This window comes from Populus euphratica, unplaced genomic scaffold (genome assembly GCF_000495115.2).
Source record: "Populus euphratica unplaced genomic scaffold, PopEup_1.0 scaffold28.1, whole genome shotgun sequence".
In the NCBI taxonomy this organism is placed as follows: Eukaryota; Viridiplantae; Streptophyta; class Magnoliopsida; order Malpighiales; family Salicaceae; genus Populus; species Populus euphratica.
In genome coordinates, this window is record NW_011499862.1 from 1,182,140 (window position 1) to 1,195,545 (window position 13,406).

Here is a 13,406-nt window from a genome sequence, read left to right on the forward strand (position 1 = left end):
AATTTTTTTTTTAAGTAATGATAATAAAAATAAAAATTATTATTTTAATATATTTTAAAATAAAATATATTTTATTTTAAAATATATTAAAATAAAAAAATATTTTTCACAACAACCATTATAATAATATTTAATTAGCCCTTGACTAGATTATTGAAACAATTATTGATGTTTCGTGTGCCAAATAAAAAAAAATAAAAACATATAATTTAAATTAAAATAAATATTTAATACAAAATTTGTTAATATATATAAAACAATAATATATTAAATTAATTTAGATTAATCTATCAATACAAATCAATAATATATTAAATTGATTTAAATTAATATGTTAATATGCATATCATATTATTAAATCAAAATAATATTATAGAAAATAAATCAAAATAAATTATAAATATTTTTAATAAATTCAATGTTGAATAATAAAAATAAAAAATAATTAAAAAAACTTAAGTACCGAGTTAACTAGCTAAACTCGCAATTTAAGTTATAAATACAAGATAATTTCATAAAAAATAAATAAAATAAATTATAAAATTTAATTTTTAAAATATCTAAATTAAAATTAATAAAAAAAAAAAACATAATCAATAATCAAGTGAATAATGGTAATTGTTTTTTTTTAGGCAGTGATCAATTGAACTGTTTTTTATTATAATTATGAGGTAACTTTTGTTTTTCTAGTTTAATCTAATTTTTAAAAATGTCTCTTAAATAATTTTTTTTTAAAATATTATATTGATAATATATGGATGTTTTTTTTTTATGAATTTGATGTGATAATGTTAAAAATAAAAAAAATTATAAAATATTTGATATATTTTTAATTGAAAACTATTTTTGCAAAAGCAACATACATTATATTATTAAAAAAATTACATTATGGTAGTTTTTATAGTTGTTTTGAAAAATATATAAATTATAACTTTTTAAAACCAAGATTTCAAGAGATGATCTTGAGATTCATGCAAAACTACAGTGTATGTTAATTAATATTTTTACATCGAAATAAAACATAAATTGTACCACATTACATTATACAAACAAAAAAAGCTTTATTTTATTATTATTATGATATTAGGTGTTTTTTAATTAACAGTATATTAAAATATTTTTTTAATTTTTTAATTTTTACTTTAACTCATCCAAAACTATAAAAACCATATTAAAACACAAAAGCAAACAATAAGTAAAAATCTTGTAGATGGGGCTGTAACCTCGGTTGGTTTAAGGTTAGGTGGGCTGGTTTCTTGTTGGGTTTAAGGTGATACTAGGGCTTGTCTAGACAGGCTTCAAAGAAATGGGTCCTTGTTTGTTCTAAGTTTTGAGCTTTGAGATGGGTTATGCTTGTTCTTTCAAATACCATGATACTGTCCCCCAACGGATTGGAAAGATTCATTGGGTGATGGGTTTGGATTCGGTTTTCATCGAATTAGGTTGGATTTTCAATTACTCTAATTTATTTATTTATTATCTACGTGGAGAAATTTATTTTTATCATGTAGATCAAGATTCAATGAGCCGTTGATTAATATTATATATAAAAAAGAAAATACTATCCTTGACGTACTAGAATCTCAATAATGTGATATTTCATATAAAAAAACATAACAAGTTGAGAATATATTTAGGATTATGGTAGGTGTTATTTTTTAAAATGTTTTTTTATTTAAATATATTAAAATAATATTTTTAAGTTTTTAAAATTTATTTTTTATATTATCATATCAAAATGATTCATGAAAAAAATTAATAAATTCAAAAAAATTAAGATTTTTCAAAAATATAATTGGACCGTAAAAACAAACATAGTTCAAATAAAATAATGCAACCCGGCTTACATTAATTATCATTTGATATACAATATAATCTTAATAAATTAATACCTTTTATTAAATAACATTTCTATTTTGTCCTGACTTAAACTTAAAGTTTAAATGATATATTTATTATTAATTAATACATTTTATAATCTTAAAAGTATTGATTTATAGAGGTTTAACTGTACATAAGCATGCCAACAAACAATTTTATTTCTGTCTATCCTCCCTTCTCCCATAAAAATAAAAATAAAAATCCTGATCAACTCAAACTGATCTAGTCCAAACTGATATGCATGCAACCAACAGGCAAGGCCTCTATCCTTCATTATTTTCTCTAAAATGGCTGGAAGATTGTAGAAGGTGTTCATGCTGTGAACCATGCTCTGAATCCTTTGATGCTGCATTCTTTGATGACTTGGGTTTGCAATATATTGCATAAAGTATTAGTTGAGCTGCTCCAAGAAAAAATCCAGCCACATTTGCCACCTATAAAGGATCCCAAGCTCTTGATTAATTTGTGAGTAGATATATAGGTTAACTATATATGAGATTGTTAAATTAATTCTTAATTCTTAATTCTATATTATTATTATTATTATTATTTAACATTAATCTAATATGAAAAAATCTTCAGGTTTGCAAAATGATGGGATGGGATTAATTTTTGAAAAAATATGTACAAGCACTTTCTAATTCATAATCATTGCGAGAGACATAATTATATATGGATTTGATTTATTAAATCCCGAAGAGATAAAACAAATTTATCTTAATTTAATATTAACATTTTAAAAATAAAAGTAAAGTTTTAAAATCTTATTTAACAGCACTAGAATCAAGTTAAATATACAGAAGCTCTAATATATATATATATATATATATATATATATATATTAAATGCAGCCTAATTGATAAATGATAAAAAAAAAAGAAGAAAAGAACATGATTATCGATTATTGCTTGTCAATTAGAAGAAAAAGTTGGATTATGAAATGGGCCATGTATTGATCGTGGTCAATCAACATTATTTTCTATAAAATATCTATTTCAATAAAAAAGGGAAAAAGGTTATTTATTTGCTTTATAAAATATTATGTTATATTGTATTATATATTAATATTAAATATCATGAAGAAGAAGATGATCATGGTGTCATTGTACATACTCCCAGAAACCAATCTTTCCTTGGCACGGCGTAGCAAGTCCACACCCCTCCATTCAAGAAAACGAAAGGGGACAGAAGGAAAGGCATAGACTCCACAGTTTTAGTCCTCACCACTTTTTTCTGCAATCAAACATGTAATATTACAGTAATTATTAAATTTTAGCAGGGTTTTAATTTAAATTGACTTGGTAACCTAATTTTTTAAACAAATTAATAAATTTTAACTGAATTGTGAATCGACCCACTGGATTAATAGGATCAAAGCAGGTCAACTTCAAATTGAAATCTTTTAATTAACTATCGAGGAAGAGGCCGCATAGCTTCTTACCATGGCTGCAAGAGGAGAACCATAAATGACTACGTTAAGTCCAGCACCCAAGAATCCTATGATATCGATCTTTATATCACCCTGCAATAAGAACTGGCAAACAAATATTGCTGCTGCTAGAAAACCTACATCCAAAATCCCAATAAGCATGGCAGTCTTTGCCTAGAGGTAATTTGTCATAAATGGTCAGCAAATTCATCAACATAATATATTCATTTTACATCAATTGTCACGAATTCATGATCCAATAGCTTTTCTTTAAATAGAAACAAATTTGATAAATAATTATAACTCTTAGTAGAGTATTAGAATAGAAAATCCATGAGATAATGATCTCTCGGTTCTAGAGCTTTTTTTTGTGACGAATACAAAATTCGAAAAGATCAATACCCTAATTCTTGGAGGTGCAAAAACAAGGAACAATGTCAAGAAAACAATCTCAACGACAGCACCAAACCCATTTATAGTGGCCACGAGAAACTCTCTAGTCTTGATAATACCATAGTAAGTCCACATGGAAGAGTTTAATAGTGTGCAAATGTAAGGAAGGCTCTCAAATTCTTCAGTCGATCGATGCTTAAAAATACACTGAAATACCCCCTGAAGTATTCAAAATCCAGGTTGATCATCTAAATTTGTCAACTATTAGCTAGAAAAGAGATTAATATGTCAAAGAATTATCTCACCTAACAACTTAAGTTGTTAAGTGAGATCTCAGGATATAATTTATATTATTTTTTCACATATCCCTTCAAATGAAAGTCCTTTAGACTTGAAACTTGTATAGGTTTACATTACCTTGTGTTTAATTTTTATTAAATAAATGGAGATGATGAGATTCGAATTCATGACTATTTGGTCATCAAGACTCTAATACTATGTCAAAGAACTATCTCACCTAAAAGTTTAAATTGTTAGGTGAGATCTTATGATATGATTTATATTATTTTTTAACATAATATTCTGGATTATAAGGATGAGCATAGATTAATTTACTTACACAGGAGAAAGAAAGAGTAACACTGAAATAATATTACTTGTACGTAATAACATATATATATATATATATATATATATATATATATATATATATATATTAGCAAAGACCCATTTAGTTAATTTTCTTTGAATGGAAATATAGTAGCAAAAACCAGCCAAAACAATATTTTCTTTTACGTAGTGCTCCAATAATCAAACTGAGACTTTCCATGCTGTGGAAATAATAATGTAATTGTCAAAAGGGATTGTATATATTTTGGGGTTTAATTTGTTGAATGAAGCTTGATCATAGGGATTATGAAGAAGAAGAAGACGAAGAATTTGCTGGAGGAGAGTCTATGAAGCCTAGCTTTGAAAATTAGGTAGAACTACATGTGGCTTTAGAGCTCATCCACCATGCAAGTTAGTGCTACTCAATCATATCTCGTCTCTGTATGTCTTTTCTTAAAGGTCTAATGGCGACTTTATTAAAAGCATAGTGCTAATGTTCTCCATCGTAAAATACATATTGTATGACCACTTAACTCATTTGAGTCGTATTTTAATTTAACTATTTGTATTATTGACCAGTTAATTCAACCAATTCAATCATAATTAAATTGATCAAAACCGATTTTTACATTTTATCAAGAAAAGAAAAGAAAAATATTACCTATGAGTTGACTTGTTAAACTTCCTATATATAGAGAAAAAGAGACATGGATCATGTGGGAATTATTTAAGCAATTTCATGATATAGTAATTTAAGAAATCTTCAACATGACATGAATTAAAAACTAGAGGGAATCATGACATCAAACATAATTTCCAAATGATTTAACAAGATCCTATGATCTTTAGTCTGAGAATCACCTTCGAGAAAGGGAATTCAGTCGAATCTTTCCAATGATTTGGGAAAGGATCGACAACTTTGGGTGAAAAATTAGCAGTACTTGCTTGCCAGGGGAATGCCACTGGAGGGAATGTTTCGTTGAATAGTTTGCAGCTAATTGTTCTACTTTGGTGAAAGAATTATCTCCATAAAATATTTAAATCATCAAAATCAAGAGAGGAGAATTGAAAACAATTTCAAGAGTTCTCCTCTCGAAGAAAATGGATTTGCAATATGAGGATTGTTTTGTGATTGGTAAATATTAATTTATAGCTATATTAAATATGTTAAAGATCTTCTTTCACAATGTCGTTGTTCTAGATTATTTTTGTCATTTTTGCTTTTTTTATTTAGAATTATATCATTTAGGACTTATGATTACTTTCATCCCTTGTATATCAATTGACGAAAGAGTACCCTAGATTATCATATAGACTCATTTTTACAAATAAATAAATAAATAAATCATGCAATTAATTATGGATCACTATTGTTCTCGATAGACATTATAATTAAATGAAATAGCATGATAAGATATTACACGGAAAATACTTATTTAAATGTTAAATAGCATTATAATTAAAATATTAAAAGATTTATTTATTTCTAATTAATATGATAATGATGAATAAATCCTATAAAAACAACATTTATACTCCTAGAATCATGTTATTTGAGTGTTTTTAAGCAAGATCAAAATAATAATTGTACTATTTTAATCCATAATAAACTATGTTTTAATGCATAATAAAGGTTTTCTAGGTTTTTTTTTAATGGTCACCATTCTAGTTATATTTTGTTTCAAAATTTGGATTTATAATTTTTTTTAATAATAAAAATTCACATATAAGATATTGTTTGGGAATGCTATGCAAACCATGTTATAAAAAATTTAATTTTCTTACTAAAAATTATTTTTTTTTGTATATTTTAGATCGTTTGATATACTAATCTCAAAAATAATTTTTAAAAAATAAAAAAAATATTATTTTAATATGTTTTAGTATGAAAAACACTTTAATTTAAAAACAATAGTAATTACACTCTTAAACAGGGTAAAAAATAGTTAAACTCTAATCATTATATATATATTTTTTTTACTAGCATTAACCTAAACTATGTTAAAATAATAAAATTATCATTACAATCCACAATCAACAATCAACAATCAACAGGTGAGTACCCAACATTTTGGAGGTGAATTTATTCTCTCTTCTAATTATTTTTTTATGTTTTTTTTTATTATTTTGGTATATTGATTTTATTTTAAAAATAAAAAATATTATTTTAATATTTTTATAAATAAAAAATAATATCTATAACGCTGTCTGAAGTAGTAACGTTGTATTCATTGATTCACTCACCTCCATTGAATGGTTCGTTGAAAGGCGGTTTGTTGACTCGTTGGTGAAACATTGTATGCCCAATGAAGGTACCTTTTCTCTGTGTCAGGTTCCTTGCCTATCAAATCAAAAGCATCTCCTTTTAATATCAGGAATTTGCTGTCTGCTGTCATTTATGTTGTGTCCATGAAATTTTGTTTGCAGAAAAGCTCTCTCTCTGGGTGTGCTAAAATTCGGATAGGTTGTGGGCGGTAAGGAACAGAAGGCTGAAGCTGTACCTGGCAAATCCTCTTCAGCAGAGGTTACTAGTGGGGTGATTCAATTAGTCTGGTGCAGATTGCAGAATTTTGAAAAATGCTCTTGAAACTTCCAAGTTCTGCTTAGGTTATAGAATTAACTAGTTCTGTTTTCTGCGATTCGCTGCAGCTACAGATTTCAAGGTGTCAGTGCCCTCATTTTCTTCCCGATCAGGCCTTCACTAAGTGATTTTGAGCCAACACTGAAGATATTTTGGATCAATAAAGACTAAATTAAAAGAAAAGGGTTAGAAATCACGTGGAATGAAATTCAAGAATCAAGTGATGAGGCTTTATTCAATCAGGAACTAAAGTGAAAAAAGATAAAAAAAAAATATTTGGCACGTGTGGAGGCCCCGCCGTGTTATGGCAGCACGAGTAGCGTTTTCCAATCTCAAAAAGGGGTCTTGGTGTCTTTAATTGTGTCTAACGATCACTTCCATTATAATTCATGGGTGGCGGTTATTTCTCTTCAATTTTCCTTCTCTTTCTCTCTGTATAGCCTGTTATTTTATTTTTATTTTTTTAAAGGATTGATTTTTTTTCATTTGTCAATTATAATCCCTTGAGTTTTGATTTCTTGAAAAAACAAGAGACCCAAATAATATTGGGCAAAATCAAGCATGAGTGGAATGATATTTGTTTTGCACTCTTGAGAATCTCACGGGGAGTTTGTTGAAACAAACCATCAATATTAATTTTAAAATAAATAAATATAGAAAGAGAAAATTTTAAAAATTAAAAAATATAACAATCTCAAAAGTATTTCTTTTGGTTTTTTTTCTTAATAATTAAGAAAAGTTTTGGAATTCTTTTTGTAAAATTAACACAATAAATTAAAAAATTATCAAATTAACAAAGATTCAAAAAGATACGAGGAAATAGCATTATCAGAAACACAATATAATCAAATTGCATTATTTTTGGTTTAATTGGTTGATTGATTCATAATAATTAATAAATTAATATTAAAACTTTTTAATTAATTTTTTACCTAATTTGAATTTAAAATTAAATTATATAAAAATTATTTTGATATGATTCAGTTATGTTGAAGCTTAAAAGACAACCCCTATTACTATTAACAAAATTTAATGATGAATTTGAAAAAAATTAAAAAAAAAAGAAGAAGAGAGGAAATGAGAAAAAGAAAAGGAACTTCATTATCCATCATGAAGAAATGAAACTCCACAAATCAGGCCAATTCTTTTGGCAGAGAAAGATAATCTTCCACTCTTTTTTTTTTTCTTTTGATACATAAAATAAAAAGGTAAATAAAATATCCGAGATATTTTTGATAAAACAACGTTGTGCCCACATCACACCATCGTCGACTTTTCTAGGAAACCAAATTGGAAGATGGGATGAGGGGCTCATGTTTACTCCCGTCCTCCAAGTTATCAGATATCTTCTCGGAGGGCTTAGGCTTCATGTATATGACATATAAAATCAACTGTGCTGTCCCGAGCAGAAACCCAGTTCCATTTGGTATCTACATATGGTCCAAAACATGTTGCTGTCAGCCCCAATTAATATTCCATTAATGGAAGACAGCAATCATGCTGTCAATTAAATGATGGCGGGGGAAGATTCTAACTTACTCCAATAAAATAGTCGTCTGTAAGAAAGGCATACACGGTCCAAACTCCTCCATTTATGAAAAGAAAAAACGACAGCAGTAATGGCATGTACTCCACACTCTTCGTTGCTACCACTGTTTTCTGTACATTTCAAGCAGACCATACATTAATTTCACCATTATAAGATGTTAAAACTATATTGTTTTAGTATTTAAAAAAGACAAATATGGTCTGAATATCCATATTAATAATAATAATAATAAAAAATCCCATATCAACAAGTCTATGGATTGACCCATCAAGCATAAGCAGGTTTGGTGACAATGATTAAATCTTAATTAGTTGATTAATTCTAACACGGAAGAGGTGAGAGCATGATAAGGGAGATGAATGATCTTACCATAGCTGAAAGAGGTGAACCATATGTGATCATACTGAAGACAACACAAAACATGCCTGAAATATCAATCCTTAATTGTCCATGTAACATCAACTGCATGAGCAAGAATGATACTGCAGGAAACACCAAATCCAGAACTCCAAACAGTATGGCCGTCCTCACCTAATGTTACATACAAAAACACCATGAAAAAGATCAAGAACACAGAGATATTGATTTATTCTTGAACATTAACACGGGAACTGGCTTCATTCTTTAAATCGAAACTTACCCTTATTTTCTGAGTGGATGCAAACATCAGAAATATCACGATGAAAACAAGCTCAACCACAGCACCAAAACCATTAATCGTCGCAACAAGCACACTGTTGGGCTTGATGATTCCATAGTAGACCCACTGGTATGCATTAAGTAACTTGCAAATGTAAGGGATGCTTTCAAACTCTTCAGTTGATCTGTTCCTTGCAATTCTCCAAAACGTTTTCCTGAAAGTTTATTCCACATATCAATATTTCATTGGAAAACTTACATTACAAAACAACTATCTTGATTTTTCACACACACACACACACACACACAATCAACTCTTACGCTGGAGAGAGGTAAACTAGACCAGTGGTGATGTTGCCTGTAAACACAATAAAGAAGAAGCTCAAAGTTCATGAGTTTTTCGTTGCATAAATCTAAAGCTACAAGAAGATATTCAAGCTCGAATTATTGGTCACCACAGCTTTACCTAGTATCCCAAAAAGGGCAATTATGCTAAACATGGCGCTGAAAGTTTCGATAAATGTAATGGATCAGTCTCTTTGTGGTTTGAACTTTGAAGAGAGTAGATAGATAGCTAGCTTGAGCTAGCCTTCAATCATCATTCATGGATGCTCGAGAACTTTACAAATTTATCCTCCAACTCTAAGGATAAAAAATGTTAACAGAAATGGGTACTTCAGAAAATTCACACAATTAGATAAACCTTCAAGCTCAGTACATATCATTATATCAATACAACTCATCAACTACAAATGGGTATTTCATTGTGATTGACCCGACCACATTGAGGGTCCCTTTTCTTCTGACTGGTCCTTGACAAGGAAGGGACACCTGGTTGCAGGGGATGTGGATCTAATGGTTGCCATAACGTTTAAGCAGGGACATGAAGAGTTGAGGCTGTAAGTCGTGCACACAAAACGATGCCGTCTAAAGTGTAAACGATGTCATATGGCTCAGAATTTGAAGAAATTAGTGGTGTCTTGAATATTGTACACTCAAAGTACATGACAGTAATTGAAAATGTATTCGGTAGACAGCGGCAAATGTGGTAACGATTTTATTTTATTTTTTGCATGCTGCCAGCATATATTAATGAAGTAGGTGGAGATGTTCTGAGTGAAAAATATAAAAATAAAGATGACATCCAAGTTATATGTTCCATGGACATATTTAAGAAGATCGATGCAGCCATAACATTAAATTTAAGAGACTGAGTCTGTTTTTTATTTGTAAAAATATTACGTTAATATATTTTTACTTTTTTTTTTAATATGCAGACATTAAAAATTAAAATATATTATTTTAATATATTTTTAATTAAAAAAATATTTTTAATTGCAGAGAGAGCTGCAATTAAAGATTGTGTATTTGAATCTTTCAAAGATTTAGGGCAAACTTGTTTTCAGATTTCGAGTGCTCCCAAACAGACCTATAAGAGACGAGCTGGGGGTACTACCGCAACAATTGCAGAGAGAGCTTATTGTTTTACTCCCTTTTCCACCATTCAAGCATTAATATTTTTGATCGTTTACCAACAGACCGATATATGAAGCGCAGAAGGAGAAGCGTTTCTGTTGACGTGGAAGGATATGCATCAGAAGAAGAGGAGGAGGAGGAAGAAGCAGAGGAAGGCAGTGAAAGCGAAGCAGAGGAAGAGGAAGAAGAGGAGGAGCAAGAAAAGGAGGAAGAACAAAAAATGGTAGTTGTAGAACAAGAAGGATCAACCTCGTAAATCTGTTACATGTGAGGCAATCGCTGTATTCGTTCAACTTGGCCTTAAACTCCATTTACTAACTCGGAAGCTGAGTTTTAAATTCTTATTGCCTTGACTGAATGGTGCAATCATGGAAGAGGGATCCATCCTTTGAAACTTCCTTTTAACAGGCACGACATTGAAGGTTAATTTTCTGATGCTTTGTTCCTTCAAAATATGTGAATCATTTTCTCACAAAGCTAGGACACAAGGACGTCCTGGACCCTTACAAAGAGACTGCAGAAAACTAAAATCTAACGAACTGCAAAGGAAATTTATTCCATCGGTTAAATAGATCCTACAAATATCCTTATCTCTAAAAAATGTAGTAGGAATTTATCAGCATGTCTTCCATTTGATTATTTCATAGAAGAATCATTCGTGGAAATTCCCAACGCATTGTTAGTTGCATGCAATAAGTTATTTCTTCCATCACATGCATGGTAAATGTATGATCATCTTAGGAATCCAAAGAGAGCAAAATGAAAAGTGTTGGAAACAAGGAATAAATATGTTAATTTACTCGTATCAATCCATAATTTATAAGTTTTATTTTTTTATGTAATTAAAATTAGAATCAAATAATCAATAAATATAATACAATAATTACACAAATCAATACTAAAATGTTTACATAGAAAATATGATACGAAAAAAACCATAAGATCATAATCTATCTAAAAACTTTCACTATCAATAAATAATGAGTTTATAATTCAACTAAAAACTACAACATATATATCATTAAGAACAACTTATTCTTGGAATTTCTTTAAAAAAAACTTACAATATTAACAATCTTGTTTTCTACCAAAATAATTATTTACACCATTAATCTTTAATCTAATTGTTTAAAATAAAAATAATATATCTAAAAATTGCTCTTCAAATCTCAACTCGATCAAATAATTAACAAGCTCAAAAAAAATAAAAATAGACAGTTCAGCTGCCCCAACTTTTTTTCCCCCTGTATTCTCTATTATATTTGCTCTAATTAATTCACTGCAATCGCCTATAGTAAATAGTAGGTTTTTAATTTCAAGATACTACCATAACAATCAATATAATGGTCCCACCATCACACCATCACATTGTGCGAACCGTATATAACAAAAAGATGTCATTTCTATAATCATTTTAGCCCAAGGAAATTGATATATGCGGTCCTCATACTCCTCTTAACATCCTAGGAACTTTTGTTCGTAACATTCCTGATAGTGTGACAGGGTATTTTGGTTTGCTTTAAAATCTTGTTCTGATGATGTTCTTTTGCAGGATGCCGTTAAAGAAAGGGGCACCACATGAAGCAGTCCCTACAGATGTTGAACAGTGCAGAAAGACACTGAAAAGATATTTGGATATGTCTGTAGAGTCTATTTTAAAGGATAATGAATAGAGTAACATGGAGAAAGCTGTTGGCACTCTTTATTATTTTCAAGGGATGCCTTAGCGGCCCCAGTTCTAAGAGATCTGAGGAAATAACTAGTTAGTCTCCAGGATAAGATCCATTCTCTCACGGATTCCATAAATCCTGCTGATGCTTAACTAGATCCTCTTTGCAGACAAAATCCTGACTTCATAGCAATGTTAAACCAGGAGAAATTAAATATACGAGATGAAGGATCGAATCTTTCAGAGTTCAGTTGCGAAGAAAGAAGTCTCCAAACGGAGATTGAAACGCTAACTGCAAAACAAGAATCGGCTGTTTTTAAGATTACTTTGAATGAAAAGAATGCTGACAAGACAAAGCAGAAAATGGGAGGGATGAAGAACACAGATGGGAAAGTCGAAAAGGATGAGCACATTTGTTTCAAATGGCAGAAAGAGATGCGTGTCAAGTGAGAGCCACTTCCATGAATGCCAAGAGGGTTTCATTCAAGTGAAATCTTTCATTTCCCTTTTCCTAAGACTTGTAATGTGAGCTTACAGAACATGGCTGTTGATCAATCAATGAAATTCAGGTAATCTATGTGCTGTTGCTGTTGCATTGCTGGGACAGTAGATGAAACCGAAAACAACATTGAAAAGAACATATATTGTGCACAGGCATTCTTTCACTTGTTGGCTAGTTAAACTGGCACTTTCATATGATTCTTGTAGACAGATTTATCGACATGTTCTTTCACCCTCTGTTTTGCTTGCACCTCCTTTATCAGCTTTCTTGATTCTTTGCTAAATGAAATGTTCATGGAGAAACAAGAGATCTCTCGTATCTGGTTTGTAGATATCGTTTGTTATTAAAATTCTGCTTTTTACTTAATTATAAGAAAATTACTTCTATTAAGCTTCACATATAATTACATTAATTGTATATTATAAAACTAAAACAACTTACTTTCAATTTATAAAAACTGTTATTTATTTATTTTATATAAAATAATCCACCTCATCGTATTTTTAATAAAGTTTATTTGATAAAACACTTAAAAAAATATTAATTAATATTAATAAAATTTAATTTTTATTTATAAAATATTAATTTTCTAAAACACAAAAAAAAAAATAAATAGAAGTGCCAAAAAAATAAACATTAATCCTTAAACCAAATTAAGAATTAATCAACACAGGCAAA

The 13,406-nt window shown here is 29.2% G+C and overlaps 2 protein-coding genes across 2 annotated transcripts; both read right to left on the reverse strand.

The window, feature by feature from the left end:
- Positions 1-2,047: 2,047 nt before the first annotated feature.
- LOC105125106 (bidirectional sugar transporter SWEET17-like) lies at positions 2,048-4,355 on the reverse strand (the record flags this gene model as incomplete). The annotated part of the gene is made up of 5 exons (XM_011025411.1): positions 2,048-2,315; positions 2,995-3,114; positions 3,323-3,484; positions 3,713-3,922; positions 4,323-4,355. Coding segments are annotated over 5 exons (696 nt in total), but the record flags the coding sequence as incomplete, so codon positions are not given.
- Positions 4,356-7,971: 3,616 nt separating this feature from the next.
- On the reverse strand, positions 7,972-9,865 carry LOC105125105 (bidirectional sugar transporter SWEET17-like). Its single transcript, XM_011025410.1, has 6 exons — positions 9,548-9,865; positions 9,403-9,439; positions 9,083-9,296; positions 8,812-8,973; positions 8,433-8,552; positions 7,972-8,323 (listed from the first exon to the last, which is right to left on the reverse strand). The coding sequence occupies exons 1-6, from the start codon at positions 9,579-9,581 to the stop codon at positions 8,171-8,173; spliced, it is 720 nt and encodes a 239-aa protein (XP_011023712.1). The 5' UTR covers positions 9,582-9,865; the 3' UTR covers positions 7,972-8,170.
- Between the last annotated feature and the right edge of the window lie 3,541 nt (positions 9,866-13,406).

Excerpts from the sequence above, each read along its gene's own strand:
- LOC105125105 (XM_011025410.1), bottom strand. The coding sequence starts at position 9,581 with ATGTTTAGCATAATTGCCCTTTTTGGGATACTAG. Across the intron at positions 8,553-8,811 it reads GTTCACCTCTTTCAGCTATG|AAAACAGTGGTAGCAACGAA; the intron begins GTAAGATCATTC and ends TGAAATGTACAG. Across the intron at positions 8,324-8,432 it reads CAGACGACTATTTTATTGGA|ATACCAAATGGAACTGGGTT; the intron begins GTAAGTTAGAAT and ends GACCATATGTAG.